This window comes from Coloeus monedula, assembly GCF_965178545.1.
Source record: "Coloeus monedula genome assembly, chromosome: 20".
NCBI lineage: Eukaryota > Metazoa > Chordata > Aves > Passeriformes > Corvidae > Coloeus > Coloeus monedula.
The window spans coordinates 5,172,078-5,186,604 of NC_138800.1; the positions used below are offsets into that span (position 1 = coordinate 5,172,078).

The 14,527-nt window shown below is 59.8% G+C and overlaps 2 protein-coding genes across 6 annotated transcripts in view; one reads left to right on the top strand and one right to left on the bottom strand.

Moving 5' to 3' along the window:
- Window positions 1-442: 442 nt before the first annotated feature.
- Window positions 443-8,500, top strand: TMEM120A (transmembrane protein 120A). Its single transcript, XM_082294710.1, has 12 exons — window positions 443-584; window positions 2,588-2,706; window positions 3,166-3,282; window positions 3,737-3,796; window positions 4,466-4,561; window positions 4,816-4,905; window positions 5,261-5,326; window positions 5,469-5,530; window positions 5,742-5,834; window positions 6,460-6,524; window positions 7,126-7,194; window positions 7,276-8,500. Exons 1-12 carry the CDS (start codon window positions 510-512, stop codon window positions 7,387-7,389), a joined length of 1,026 nt encoding a protein of 341 aa, XP_082150836.1. The 5' UTR covers window positions 443-509; the 3' UTR covers window positions 7,390-8,500.
- An 89-nt stretch (window positions 8,501-8,589) lies between these two features.
- Window positions 8,590-14,527, bottom strand: part of POR (cytochrome p450 oxidoreductase) — a 31,673-nt gene continuing 25,735 nt past the window's right edge. For 4 of the 5 annotated variants that reach the window (XM_082294707.1, XM_082294705.1, XM_082294708.1 and 1 more), the window contains 8 exons: window positions 14,039-14,155; window positions 13,205-13,323; window positions 11,953-12,134; window positions 11,678-11,827; window positions 10,903-11,170; window positions 10,291-10,436; window positions 10,021-10,106; window positions 8,591-9,796 (listed from right to left, as the gene is read on the bottom strand). In XM_082294707.1, coding sequence (XP_082150833.1) covers window positions 9,652-9,796; window positions 10,021-10,106; window positions 10,291-10,436; window positions 10,903-11,170; window positions 11,678-11,827; window positions 11,953-12,134; window positions 13,205-13,323; window positions 14,039-14,155 — 1,213 coding nt within the window. In that variant the 3' untranslated portion in view covers window positions 8,591-9,651. Of the gene's footprint in view, window positions 9,797-10,020; window positions 10,107-10,290; window positions 10,437-10,902; window positions 11,171-11,677; window positions 11,828-11,952; window positions 12,135-13,204; window positions 13,324-14,038; window positions 14,156-14,527 lie in introns of all 5 variants that reach the window. The other variant, XM_082294709.1, reaches the window with a different exon arrangement.

Sequence of the window (14,527 nt, forward strand, 5' to 3'; positions counted from 1 at the left end):
GACTCGCTGGCTGGATTGTTGACACCACCACCCTTCCCATTTGTTGCCTTCTAATCCTATAACCAAACCTCTGGGCACAGCTGGTAATTTTAAAGCCTCAGTGCTGTCACATGAAACCTAAACTCAGTGCCGTCCTCTCTCTTACAGCATTCCGAATTCTGTTCTCTGACATGACAAAATAAAACATGTCAGAAGAAACACTCCCGGGCTTTGCCGCACTCTGTGAGATTTAGTGATGGGTTTGGGTTCGTCATTCTGACACAGGCGGCCAGGGCCGGGAATGCACCCCGGGAGCTGCCCGAGCTGACCTCACACAGCCCGGTGCTCCCGCCGAAGGGCTGCGATTTACGACAATTGGGCGTTTTCGGGCTCCGATGGAGGGGGAAGCAGGGAATAAAGGCGGCCCCGCCCCGTGCCCCCGCCCCGGGGCGTGTCCGGAAGGGGGCTGGGCCCCAGCGCCGCCGGTCGCCGCGGGCCGGGCCGGGCCGGTCGCCGCCGCCATCGCCGCCATGGCCTGGGGCGCCTCGCTCGCCGAGTGCCTGCGCGAGTGGGAGGAGCTGCAGGACGGCTACCAGCGCATCCAGGTACCACCGGGCCCGGGACACCCCCGGGCAGGGGCCGAGGGAGCGCTCCGGCCGAGCGGGGCACGCCGGGGTTACCGGCAGCGGGGTGGGGGATCCCCCGCGGGTGTCCCGCAGCATCCCCAGCGGGTACCGCGGGCAGCCGGGCTCTCCCCTCTGGAGTCCGGGTGCTTTCCCCCCCGTGTCCCAGCCCTCGGGTACGAGCCTTGTGCCTTGGGGCAAAGCGTTTCGGAGCAGGGCAGGGGTGCCAGGCTGTGCCAGGGCACGGGGCTCGCTAAGAGCGGGTGCCCCGGTCTGATGCCCCAGCCCGCCGTGTGGACGTGGCGTGGAGACCTCAGATCTCCCGGTTTCGAGCGGGGAGCGGCACTGCCTGGCGTGGCACGGCCGGACTGGGTGCGCAGATGCCGTTTCACTCCTTATCGCTCCTCTCAGCCCGGCTCCGGGCAGCCCGGAGCCAGCCAGCCCCGCAGGGAAAGCGGCCAGCGGAGCCCAGGTCTCCCGGAGCCCAGGCACGCTTCGGCCAGGCACCTTGTCCCGACTGCCATACCCTGTCACCGCCGGGGCTGGCCGGGAGCTCCGTGCCAGGAAGGTGACTGGTATCAGAGGTGCTTCCATCTGCTTTGTGTAATCCCCAGGGCGCTGCCTTGCCGGGGAAGGAGTGGGCAGGGTTCAGCTCACACAGGGTCACCCGAGGGAAAGGTTGGCCAACCATCTCCTGCTGCCGCTCAGGTCACTCGGCTGCAGCTGCACCCGTTCCCTTTCCCCCTCCTTCCCCCTCGGGAGCGGGGCGAAGCGGATGTTGTTGCGGACACGTCGCTGCTGTGCCCAGATCTGGGGCAAGGGAGGCTTTGAGAAACCTCCTCTTGCTCCATAAGGGTTGCGTGGATGTCCCGGGTCACCCACTTCGAGCCCTGCGTGCAGCCACGCAGCGCCGGCCCTTCCCTTTGGAAACCTCTCCCGGGATGGCTCCTGAACCAGGCTCTCTCCGAGCGTGGAGCGCCGATGCTGGCACGGCTGAAGGACTTGTCACAAAAGCCACTTGCTCACAGTTAACTCCAGAGCCAGAAGGAGGTGGCTCTAGATGGCAGAAGGAAAGCTTGATGGTCAAGCAGGGAATGTCCTGGGATAAATCAGGGACATAAATCACTGCTGTGGAGCTGGGACTCTCTGGGATTCATTCCCTCCTTGCTGCTTCTTGTCACCAGAGGGGGAAGGTTTCCCTCTGCTCTCGGTTTCGCCTTTCTCCTTTGGGAACAGCTTTTAAGATCCAGTGATTGAGTGATTGATAAGAACTACAGAGGTTAAAACTTGTGTGTGCCAAGGTCTAGTCCAAGGGTTGTTGTGAGCAGCCTGTAGTTCCCTGCTGGAGGTGGTGTCCAGGCTGCTGTGGCCAAGGTGAGGCTGTTTTCCAGCTGACCTGGACAAGCAGCAGCATTGATCCAGCAGCTCTCCTCTTTCCTTACTAAATATAGTGGAGAAATGCATCCAGCCTTATCCAGGTGCGGTTGGGTTACGGGGCACTTGGCTGCAGCCCTGCTGGGAGCCCGTCCTCTTTGTCCAGCTCACTGACAGGCTCCTTCCAGCTTCCCAAAGGTGCTCAGGTAGAGCCCCAAGGCCACGAGCTGGGGCTGAGAGACCTGGAGGCACAAAGAGCTGCTCGTCCTGTCCCAGCACTCAGAGGCACTGCTCTTGCCACAGTTGTACCCTGGCCCAAACAGCATTTATTCCCAAATCTTTCCTGTCTGCTGTATGCAGTCATTGGTGTCCCAAACATGGGAACATCCTGTGGATAGCCTGCTTGGGATTGGGGGTGGGCATCCCCATGGAAGCAGGGCTGGCTGCAGGCTGTCCCCAAACACACCTGGCCTTCTTCAGCCACCCCTCCTCTCCCCCAGCAGCTGCACAGGTGAAATTAAGGATGTTTTTTAACAGAAGCATCATAGAGGACCCAAGGACAGGGGCGTCTGGGCAGGCAGCTCTAATGCGTGATGGTCTCTCCTTCCCAGGACAACCACAAGCTGTACAAGCAGAAACTCGAGGAGCTGACCAAGCTCCAGGATGGGATCTCCAGCTCCATCGCCCGGCAGAAGAAGCGGCTGAAGGAGCTGTCGCTCTCCCTCAAAAAGTGAGTCAGTGCTCTGTGACAGCACAGGAGGGGAGAGCAGCAAGGATGGGGCTGCTGAGCTCACCTCATATCTCAAATGCAAACCTCTGCAGCCAAGTGCTCTGGGGAGGCTGATCTTCCCCAGCCCCTCTTTCCTCTGCCCTGATTTGTGCCCCGTTTGCAGTTCAGAGCTTGCGAGGGCTTTGCAGGTACCATGAAGTGCTCCCCTCCTGCACAAAGCTCTCCCCATCCTTCCTGAGGCTGAGAGACCCACCTGGCCTCACCTTGCTCCCTTCTCTTGGGCAACATCCCAGCCTGACAGAGGAGCTCGCCCTGCAGATGGAGTTGTGGACTTGCCTCCCATCCACCCTCCCTGTCCTTGGGGTGTCCTTGCCCGAGCCAGTCACCTGTGGAGTGCCAGCACGTGCTGATCACATTACAGAGGCTCTCCTGATGCCAGCGCCTGTGTTCCCTCCCCAGATGCAAAGGCCAAGTGACTCCCGAGCAGGAAGCGTCCATCCAAGAGACCCAGAGCCTGATTAAAGAGAGGCAGAACGTGTTCTTTGAGATGGAGGCCTATCTGCCAAAGAAGAACGGGTGAGAGGCACCTCAGCTCCATGTGGGACACCAGGGCCACCCTCCACATCCCCGTGGCTGTAACACCACAGGCACAGACCCCAGAGCTGTCACCCTACTCCTGGCGGTGTCACAGCTGTGCTGCTCCACTTGGGCTCCCCAAGGATGCCTGGGCAGGAGCCAGCAGTGCTGCCCCTCACTCCTCTTCCTGCTCATGGCCTTCACCCACCCTGGGGCAGTGATTGTGCTCGAGGGGAAGCCCCGGTGAACACCCCGGTGCCTGTGGGAGGTGGGGTGTGTGCTCCCCCACCCATTCCCCTGCCTGTGGGAGGGGATTCCAGGGGGTTTGTGCCTGGCAGCTCTGAGTGGAAACACCTGGGGGCTCATTCCTGGCTCATCCCTGGCCCCGCTGGTGGCACAAGAGGGGACAGCTCCACTGGCAGGTCCCCATCCTAATGCTCTGCTCTCTCCCCAGGTTGTACCTGAGTCTGGTGCTCGGCAACGTGAACGTGACGCTGCTCAGCAAACAGGCCAAGTACGGCCCCTCCTCGCTGCACCTCTGATTTTCCTGGCTTGGGATCCCCTTGGCACCAGGAACAGCAGCTCCTCCTGGGCAGACACGGGGCTGGCTTGGCTCACCTGGTGTAGATTCCCTTCCCGAGCTGTTTTCTGCATTGTTTCCCAAGAATCAGCCAAATTCTGGGCTCCCCCTCATGTTGCTGCCACTGGGCTGGGATGGACCATTAGTGCTGATGAGTTAATAGGATCCTTCACCTAAGCTGTGTCCATGTTTCCACCCTGTTAGGGACTTCCAGGACAGACAGAAAGTGTAGTCCCCTCCTCTTCCCTTGGGGAAACACCAGAAGTTGGGTTGGGCCCATGAGAGCCTTACCCGTGGCAGAGGTGCCCAGCCAGGAGCCTGTGTCCCCTCTGTTCCCCAATCCTCCCCCTGGAGACCTGTGCAGATCCCAGTCTGCCCAGCTTCCCCACCAGGGCCACCCACTGGGGTGCTCAAAGGTATCCCAGCTGTGTGGAAGCAGCCTGGTGCTCTCTGGTCTCAGAAATGCCCCCAAGGCAAGGCTTTTCCCGAGTGTGTCCCAGAAGTTCCCAACAGAACATCGCTTCTATCCAGCCAGGTGGGATGGGAGGACACAAACTTCCAGCAGCCCCCTTGCTCCAAGGCTGTCCTTGTGCTTCCCTGCAGGTTTGCATATAAAGATGAGTACGAGAAGTTCAAGCTCTACCTCACCATCATCCTACTCATTGTCTCCTTCTCCTGTCGGTTCCTCCTCAATTCCAGGTGAGTCTGGCTTGGTGCTGGGCAGAGATCTTCTCCCAGAACCCCCTTGTCCTTTTCTCCCATCCTGGAATGGCCAGAGCTGAACAGGAGATCCTGATAAAGCATCTGGACACTGCTCTGGAGGTGAGGTGGCCTTTGTTGCCATGGTGGGTGATGAGGAGCAGGTCTCTGCCCTGGGGGGTGGGTGTCCCACGGGCTGTCACGGTGCCTGTGTCCCCAGCACGTGCCTTTACACCCTGCTCTGTGTGACCCAGGGTGACAGACGCTGTCTTTAACTTCCTCCTGGTGTGGTACTACTGCACCCTCACCATCCGCGAGAGCATCTTGATCAACAACGGCTCCAAGTGAGTCCCCTGGGCCTGGGGAGGGGCGTGCAGCGGGCTGGGCCTTCTCTGCAGGGCTGGGGGAGTTGGGACACATCACAGGGGAGCAGCTCCCTCCTACTCAGGGTGTGTGGCAAACCCTGCTGGGAGCTGCAGGAGGGGGCAGGAGGAACCTCCCGTGTGGAGGTGGTGCGGGAAGGTGGAGCTGGAAGGGCCCTGGTGCTGCCTGGCCCCGAGGCCCTGGGTCCTGCTCCACTTCCTAACCAGCCCTGGGAGCTGTGGGGTGGCTGCAGCTGGGCTGCTGCACTCTCCTGGGGTGCTTTTGGCTCTGGATTCACGCTCCAGACCTGACACCACTTCTGTGTCCACCCTCCAGGATCAAAGGCTGGTGGGTTTTCCATCACTACATCTCCACCTTCCTCTCAGGTGTCATGCTGACATGGTAAGTCTGTATCCCCTGTCCCGTGGGGGGCTGCCTGGGCTACGGGCAGCTCTGGCCAAGGGGCCATAGGGGCTGTGGGACAGGCAGGGCTGGCTGTCCTCTCCCTGCCCCACATTCCCCAGCCAGCACCTTCTCTCCACAGGCCAGATGGGCTCATGTACCAGATGTTCAGGAACCAGTTTCTCTCCTTCTCCATGTACCAGAGTAAGTGCTGCCACGTGTGTTGGGACAGGCACTGAGCCCCAGGTGCTGAGCACCTGCAGAGCTCTGCAGCACGCAGAGACCCAGCTGCAGCTGCTCACAGCTCTCAGCTCACCTGGCGGTTCCCTTGGCCTTAGGTGGCCTTTGTGGGATGATGCTGAGGCTGAAGGCGATCCCTGGGCAGCTGCTGACAGCAGCCATGCTCTCCTTGCAGGCTTTGTGCAGTTCCTGCAGTATTACTACCAGAGCGGGTGCTTGTACCGGCTGCGAGCACTGGGGGAGAGGCACAACATGGATCTGACCGTGGGTAAGTGGGGTGGCCCCTTGCTGGTGGTCTCAGGCTGCCAGCAGCCTCCTCCCAGCTCCAGGCCAGTGCTCAGCTGGCTGGGATCTGTGGGTTCCACTAAAGGAAACGGTGACACTTTGGTTTGAGGTCACTTTTATCAGTGGCAGGAACAGTAAAAGCTACAAGTCAAACCAAAGCTCCCCGAGCAGCATCTCCCACAGGGCAGCACCACCCCACAGGCTGACTGTCCCCCTCCTCCTGCTCTGCTGGCACCACCAGCCCACAGCTGGCTCCCTCAGGATGTGAGGTGGCTGTGGATGTGGCTCTGGGCATCCAAGCTTTCCCCAGGAAGCTCCTTCAGACATGAGACATCCTCCAACTCCCCATGCACTGAGGGCTGCCACCTCCCCGGCCCCTGTGATACTGAGGGCTGGCTCACTGGAGCCCAGAGGCCTGTGTTGGATGAGGAGTCCCTGCCACTGTCCCCCCCACCAGTGCCCACAATGAGGCTGGAATGGCAGGAACTTCCCAGCCAGGCACAGTGTGGGCACTGAACCTCCCTGTCCTCCATCTCTGGAGGAGCTGGGCTCCATCCCCTCTCCACCAGCCCATTCCAGGTCCTCACAAAAACCTTCGTCCTTTGCAGAGGGCTTCCAGTCCTGGATGTGGAGAGGCCTCACGTTCCTGCTTCCCTTCCTCTTCTTTGGGCAGGTGAGGCTGCACCCATCCTTGCACGATGCCAGAGCCTCGGGTGGCAGCGGGATGTGCCACATTCCGGCTGTGCTCAGTGGCCTGGATGTGGCACAGGCCCCACAGGCTGCCACAGCCATGTGACACGGGATGGTGGGGCAGGGAAACACTTCCAACAAGTGCTGAGCCTTTCCCTCCCAGGCACCCACCTGGGAGGTGAGACAGGGAGGAGCTGGGGTGGTTCTGCCACGTGCTCAAGTGCAGAGAGGCTGAGCTGAGAACCCTTCCAAGGCCTTTCCAAAGCCCTTCTGAGCTCCAGCTTGGAGCTGCTGCTGCGAAGGATCAAGTCCTTCCTCAGCCAGATGGTTGAGGTCGATGGCCAAAGGCTGGTCTGAGGCTTCCTCATGGCCCTTGGGCTCCAGCTGGCCTGGAACAGGGGAGATGTTCCAGGGCTGGGGTTCTCTGGGAACAAGCCCCTCTGGCCCTGAGCCTGGTTGGGGTTTCACTGTCCTCACACAAGGTCAGTGTGGGGTTTACACTCAGAGGTAGCAGCTGGGTGAGCATCAGCCTGGGATTAAGCCTCTGAAAGCAGCAAGGCCCCTGAATCCCCTCTCTCCTGCAGTTCTGGCAGCTCTACAACGCCATCACCCTCTTCCGCATGATCCAGCACCCCGAGTGCAAGGAGTGGCAGGTAAGGAGGCTCCTGGAATGCCCTGGGAGGGGGTGGCCCCAGGCAGGTCCCTCCTGCTGACTCCTGCCTGTCCTCCCACAGGTCCTCATGTGCGGCCTCCCCTTCTTCATCCTCTTCCTGGGCAACTTCTTCACCACCCTCCGCGTCGTCCACCAGAAGATTCAGAACAAGAACAAGGACACGAAGGAGAATTGAAGTGGGGCAGCGTGGGGGCCTGGACTGTTTCTCCCCACTGGCTCCATCCCCTATCCCCATCTCCTTGATTCCGTCCGGACTCTGGCGTCTCATCCCATTCCTTCGAGGCCTGCGTGTGGGACAGAGCTTGGGGCCTGCTCCTGGACAGTCCATGTGCTCACCATGGGGCTGGATCCGTGCTGGAGTCACTCACCTGGAGTCAGTAGCACCCTGCACCTGCTGTCCTGGCTGCCCTCCACACCCAAAGAGCAGGATTGCTTGGGACAGCCACTCCCCTCCCTTGTACTGGGATGTTCTCTGGACACTGGTGCTCCCCACGCCCCTGGGACAAGGCAGCGTCCAGGCACTGCCTCACGCAGCTCCTGGGGTGCTCGAGGCTGCCCCTTTTCCCCCAGCCCTGCACCCAGGGCAGCCCCTGGGAGTTGAAGGCAGAGTTCCTGGGGCAGCCTTGTCACTCGCAGGGCACTGGGGCTGTGCACAGCCCTGGATCCCAGCTGTGCCCCAATTCTTCCCTCGCCTCCAATCCGCAGGGAAGGGGTGGCTGGGGCATGGGAGGGGTGGGAGCAGCAGGAGCCTGGTTGAGGCCTCCTGCTGGAGCTGTGCAAGCAGCACCCCGGGCTGGCATCTCCTGAGGGTGCACATGTGAAAATAAAGGGAAGGAGCTGCCCCGGGGCACCGGGACAGTCTGGGAACAGCTTCCACACTCTGCTCTGCGGCTTTGATTCATCGGGAAGTGGGTCCTGGCACAACCTCCCTGGAAGGAAGGTGGAGGTGGGGGTCAACAGGACAAGAGGAAACAGCCTCAAGTTCCACCAGGGGGGGTTTAGATCGGATATTAAGGAAAATGTCACATAAAAGGGTTGTCCAGCCCTGGCAGAGGCAGCTGTGGAGTCACCATCCCTGCAGGGATTTAAAAGCCATGGAGATGTGGCAGTTGGGGACATGGTTGAGTGGTGGGTTTGGCAGTGCTGGGTTAAGGGTTGGACTCAATGAGTTGGAGGGGTTTTCCAGCCTAAATGAGCCCATGATTCTATGAAAAGTCATCTCCCTGTGCCCTTCCACGAGCCTGGGGTGCAGGTGGGGGCTCCTTCCTGCGGCACCCCAGCCTGCACAAGCTGTGGCCACCTAAGGAGCCCAGCAGGACCTGCAGGTAGGGAAGAGATGCCCTGTACCAGCTGTACCAGCACTGGGAGAAGCAGCACTCTGGAAGAACCAAAGCGCAGGCCGGGCACAGCTGCACCCCAGTGCAGAGCCCCCCACTGCCATCCTCCCTCCCCTCCCAGAGCCCAGCACTCAGGGGAGGGGCTGCCCCCACCTAAACCCAAGCTGCCACCGCATCCCCAAATTTCCTCTCAGTTATCATCCACTGCTCCTCCTGCCTCCCTCTTCCCTCTGGCTGAGCAGAGAGAATGCAGGAAGCAAACTCCAGACGCAGTATTTTTATTCCAAGGGCAAATGTATTTAAATAATTTACAATCATCGGAGAGCCTGAAAGTCTAGGTTTTTTGTTGGTTTCCAACCCCCCCCCCATGCTTAAATCACAAAGATGTTCAAAATAAAAACAGTATTTAAAAAATGACCGTACACGGCCTGAGGGAGGGGCTGGGCTCAGGGGAGCGAGCAGGGCCCGATGGAGACCCCGCCTCCCAAACCGGGCGTGTTCCCGAGGGAAAAGGAGCCACCCCCTTCCCGCTGATGCTGGAGCGGGAATGGAGCGGGATGTGGTGGGGCCATGGGATAGCTCTGTGTCCAGAGCCAGCTGCCAGCCCCACACCCTACAGCCGGGCACACAGGGGTGGCAGGAGGGAGGCACAGCCTCAAGCGCAACCCGAGCACAGCCCCCGCACCCCTCTGCTGTCCCTGCAGGCCAGGGTGGGCTCCAGCCCAACACCTGTGCTCAGGGAAGGAGCCCGGAGCTCCCTGGCAGTGTGTCCATCCCCCCTGCCCCACAGCGGCTGTGTCCCTGATGCCCCTGGCCTCACGGCAAACGCTGGTGCCACGGGGTGCACCCTGAGGTGGTGGTGGCACCCAGACAGCAGCCGGAGCTACCCCCCTGCCCCTCTCAACCTTTTCCACCCCCTGGCTCCACAGCCTGCCCCGAGGGGCTGCTGGGGCCCAGGAGGGGTTGGGAGTGACACCGGGGTAGCTGCGGGCGGGGGACGACACCGTCACCCACAGCAGCCGTGGGCGAGCGGGCACTGCCCAGCTCCCCCGGCCCGCGCCTGGGGACCCGTTCTCTCCCCGGCCCCGCCAGCCCCGCTCTTAGCTCCACACATCCAGGGAGTAGCGGCCCTTTGTCATCAGTTTCTTTACATAGTCCACGGCCTGGGGCTGGCTCATGTTCCCGAACTCGGACACGATCTCGTAGAAGGCATTCTGCACGTCCCGGGCCATGTTCCGGGCGTCGCTGCAAACAGGGAGCGCGAGTGAGACACCACGGCAGAGCCACAGAGCCCTGGCACCTCCCCCCCTGCACGGGGCTGTGCTCACCCCAGCCCCTCACCCTCCTCTCAACCAGGACAGCATAACCCTCCCAGGGCTTGTAAGGCACAGCTGGGGAAACTGAGTCACACTCCTTTTCCTGAGAATAGGAACATTGTCCCCAAATCCCTGTCCGGCCCCCAGACCTACCCACACACATAGATATGAGCCATTCCCTCGTCAATCAGCTTCCAGACGTTTTCCTTGTTCTTCTTCAGTAAGTGCTGGACGTAAACCTGGCAGGAAACACGGTGGGAGTGAGGAGAGAGGAGCAGAGCCCCCACACCACAGGCTGTGGAGGGGGACGGAAGCCAAGGTTGTGCTCACGGCTCTGGGAAACAGGGGAAGTGCTGGGTGCTCCTGCCTGCCATGGGATGGGATGGGCAGCAGGAATAAGTGGCAGGGGAAACAGCATGGTACCTTCTCAGCCTGGTCCCTGGAGAAGGCCACATTGAGCTGGGTGAGGACTCCCTCCTTCTGGAAGCGGGCCAGCTCCTCCCGGTACAGGTAGTCCTCATGCTCATGGCGGCAGCCGTAGTACAGCACCGTCTCACCCACCTCTTTGCCTGCAGGGTCACACAGCCCCTGTCAGCCCCAGGCACTGTCCCCTCTCCACCTCCCCCCTTGTCCTGCCACTCCCAGCAGCCCCCAGCCCTGTGCTCTCCCCTCCCCTGAGCTCACAGAGCTGCATGACGGCTTCTGGTTCTAAGGGGAAGCTCCAGACTGATTCCCAGAAGTGCCCACAGGCTTCAGAATTGAGTCTGAGTGACTTGACTGTGGTTATTTGGAGGTGTGGTGGTGGCAGATGTCACAGAACTGTCTCAGCTCTATCCACCCCCAAGCATCCTCCAAGGCCAAGAGAAGGACCAAGCATCCTCCTGTGGGCAAAACCACTCGGCTGCTGTTCACCCTGCCCCACTTCTCTGCTTTTGGCTGGGCCCACCAGCAACAGGAGCAGCAAAGCAGCACCTTGGAGGCACCCACTGAATCCTGCAGCAGCTCCAGCCCCCAGGGGAGCTCCTGGGCACTCACCTTGCTGCTTCAGCCAGGCCCGCTCCTGGATGAAGCCGATGAAGGGGGCGATGCCAGTGCCCGGCCCAATCATGATCACGGGCGTGCTGGGCTTGAAGGGCAGCCGGAACTGCGACTTTCGGACGTACATGGGCACCAGGGAGCTGCTCCCGTTCTGGTCAGGCACCTTGTTCTTGAGCCAGTTGGTGGCCACCCCTTTGTTCAGGCGGCCTGTCTTGGTCTCATACTCCACTGTCACGGCACAGATGTGGATGGAATTGGGATGAACCTACAAGGAAGGGATGCTGGCACCAGGCAGAGAAGGAGCCTTGGCAACCCCACACAGCTTCCTTGTGCTCAGGAATGGGGAGAAGTTTATCCTAACATTAACACTGGGACAGCTACTCCTCCCTGCATGCTCCTCAAGGGGCTTCTGTCTTGTCCTCAACTCATCATGGGGCCACTGAGCTTCCCTGGATATTGCCAACAACCTCAGGGCTTCAGGCACAAGAAGTGACTTTTGACCAGACCCTAAAATGCCACCTTGCCAGGTAAATGGGCAAAGAGGAGCAGGGCTGCAGGGAGTGTGATGGTATCAGAGCACAGCTGGCGCAGCGTGGGACTCTCCACAGACCCTGTGGAAGCTGGGATAACTCCATGCACAGACATCACTAAACCTGCCCCTCTCACAGCAAATGTCACCAGGAGAAGCTCGCCGTGCCCAGACCTCAGCTGAGGGGAGCTGCAGCTGAAGCGGTCCCTCCACAGCCACATTCCCTGCTGGAAGCACACCCACCTTGGAGGAGGAGGCAATGGAGTAGTAGCGGGCCTGCAGGCGGGGCAGGAGCTCGCACAGGTGGTCGATGGGGGGGCGCAGGGAGGGCATGTCCTGCAGGATGGCCAGGATGTTCCTGCGGGCCTCCACCACCCAGCTGAGGTACAGCGCCTGCGGGCAAACAGGGCATGACAACCTCCCCACACGGCTGGCAAACACCCCCTCGGCTCTCTGGGTGCTTTTTGGGGATCCCCCAGCACCCAGCTCAGCCCAGCTGGGGAGGGCAGTGCTCCCACCTTGCCCTCGGCAGCAGACGAGGCCATTTTGCGGAGGCGCTCCTGCTCGCTGGCGTCCGTGGCGTACTGGGCCAGCTCGTACAGGACGTTGGTGCGGGGAGGGTTGGTGATGTCCAGGTAGTAAGTCAGGGCTGTCCGGTATGATGTGGGGCAAGGGAAGGGATGCTTCTTGTTGGATTCCTCTGGAGAAGTGGGAGAGAAAGAAAAATTAAAAATCATCCACCTCACGCTGTTATGTTAAGAGGTTTTGCGCCGGCTGCGACGCAGTAAGGGCTGGAGACAGAGCAGAGCGGGCTTCAGGGAGGAGAGAGCAGCCTGTGGGTCAGAGCCCCAGCTCCACGCTGAATCACCTCCCTCCCCAGGCAGCTGCATCTCCCAGTAGCCCATTTTGTGTTTCACAGATGCTGCCTGACAGTTCAGCAGCAAAAAATACGCCCTGGGTTCCTCAACGGGCTCCCTGCCCCGAGATGTCCATGCACAGCCAGGCAAACCCCCAGGCTAAGCAGGGGCTCCCCTCCATGGCTAATTTGGCCTCAGGCACTTACACCTCCATCAGATCTGGCCTCAAAACTGTCCTTAGGCTCTGTCAGCCACGTACAGCTGTGCCAGTGGTCAAGGCTGGAGCCATTCTGCTCAGCCTTGAGAGGTCCGTAAGGGACAGGAATGACACCGTGAGGCTGCACAGCACAGGACACTGCACAGGGGGCCACAGGCTCCAGCAGTGCATTAAATCCACTTCCTCTCTAGAAAGCCAGAGCTCTCTCAAGCTCTGGGCCAGCTCATTTGATGCCTCAGGTCGGGCTGTGCTGCTCCAGGAGTGCGACGGGCAGCAGCTGCCATATCCCTCCTGCCAGAGGCTGGCTCTGCTGGGAATGCTGCCCAGGAAAGGGCTCTTTGGATCAGCACAAGTGCTCCCTCCTGGCAGTTCAGCCCCCAAGCCTGTGCCTCCTCCCAGCACTGAACAAGAACATCTCACTCAGGGCTCTGAGGAGCTCTGGGGCTGCTGAAGGATGCTCTGGTGGGCTGATGCTCCGTAATTAGGAGTGTGCTGTTACATAATTTGGTGTTGAATGGGCTCACTAAGCACATTTCACAACTGACCCACTTCAGCTGCTCTCAGCAAGCAGGCTCTGAGCCCCTGCAGTGAGAGCGGCCACAGGACATCTGGAGGTGCCCCATGGGATCTTAGGGTGAAGGACAGAGGCCACAGCTGAAGGAGAACTGCTGACCCTCAGGGGTCATCCATACTCACCGTCCAAGTTGTTTAGGGACATGACAGTGTCCAGATCTGTGCCCAGGATCTCACCAATCTGGTTCACCAGGGAGGAGTCGTTGGCTGGGTACACGGCCACATGGTCCCCGGACTCGTACCTGGCAGAGAGCAGGAGAGCAAGTGCAACACCCGCACCACTTCTTGACCACCCCTAGCAGCTCAGCCAGAAGACAAGGCGGCTGGTGCAAGAGGCAGCAGGACAACACTGAGGTCTGATGCCCAGGACCTGCACCATCAGCATCCACAGAGCCAGCAGTGACACTGTGGGATCATGGTTTCCCAGGGTTTTTACAAGGGACCTCCCAGGTGACAGCAGTTTTGCCAGAGTTCCAGTAAGGACAGGTCGATTTCCTGACAGAACAGAGCAAAGCTCCTCAAAACCTCTGCAGTTGTTATGTTAAGCCACCTGGATTCACAACTTCCTAACAATTTAAGGAATTTGAGCCAGTGAGAGGGTTTTAAGAACAAGGCTTTATTCCTCCATGCTTGCACACCTAAGCCAGGCAAACACAGGCAAGAGCAATGCCCAGTTCTCCCTTCTCTCACGGCTCTGCTGCCCTCTCATTTATTGAGCGACTCCTAGAGAATTCTTGCAACTGAGACTGCTCAGGTAGGACAGGGATGTGGTGTGGGATGGACCCAAAGCAGTGCAAAAGGTGGGAGCAAGTCCTGACAGGGGGTGCCTGCTACAGAAGCCCAGAGGGGCAGTTTAAAGGAGCAAGGTCCCCTTCTGAAGTGCTGGATGAGGCTGGTGCCACATCCTTGTTCTTTGCTCCTGACAAAACAGAGGAGTAGTCTCCTCCAGGGAACTACCTGATTTTGGAATTGGAGATATCCAGCTCCAGGTGCATCAAGTGTCGCTCTCCACCCTCGTTCAGCTTGCGGTTCTCCGTAACCTGAGCCAGGAAGGGGTTCTTGGCATCAAATGGGCTGGAAGGAAAGACAAAGACCCTCTGGTTACTCTCCTGCAGGCTCATGGAGCTCCTTGTATCCAGGCATGTTCCCTCTGCCTCCAGAGCAGGCTCCCATGATGTGATTCATGTTCCAAAGCACACTGCACCACAGCACACACCAAATTATGATCTGCTGCTCCCCACACTGGCACAGAAAACAGACCATGATCTGCTGCTCCCCACACTGGCACAGAAAACAGATCCTTTTCCTTCTCAGCACAGCCCAGCAGTCAACAGCTTCTGTCCCACTAAGAACACATGACACAGAACTGGATTGGAGGGACTGCCACAACATCTCAAAGGAATATTTCAGGCTGGAATGAATTTTTAAAGCTCATCTCCCCACAGC

What these genes read in the sequence shown, in the direction of transcription:
- TMEM120A (XM_082294710.1), top strand. Translation starts at nt 510, where the DNA reads ATGGCCTGGGGCGCCTCGCTCGCCGAGTGCCTGCGCGAGTGGGAGGAG. An exon ending in CCTTCCTCTTCTTTGGGCAG is followed by an intron (nt 6,525 to 7,125) that starts GTGAGGCTGCAC and finishes TCTCTCCTGCAG; the next exon opens with TTCTGGCAGCTCTACAACGC. An exon ending in CCGAGTGCAAGGAGTGGCAG is followed by an intron (nt 7,195 to 7,275) that starts GTAAGGAGGCTC and finishes GTCCTCCCACAG; the next exon opens with GTCCTCATGTGCGGCCTCCC.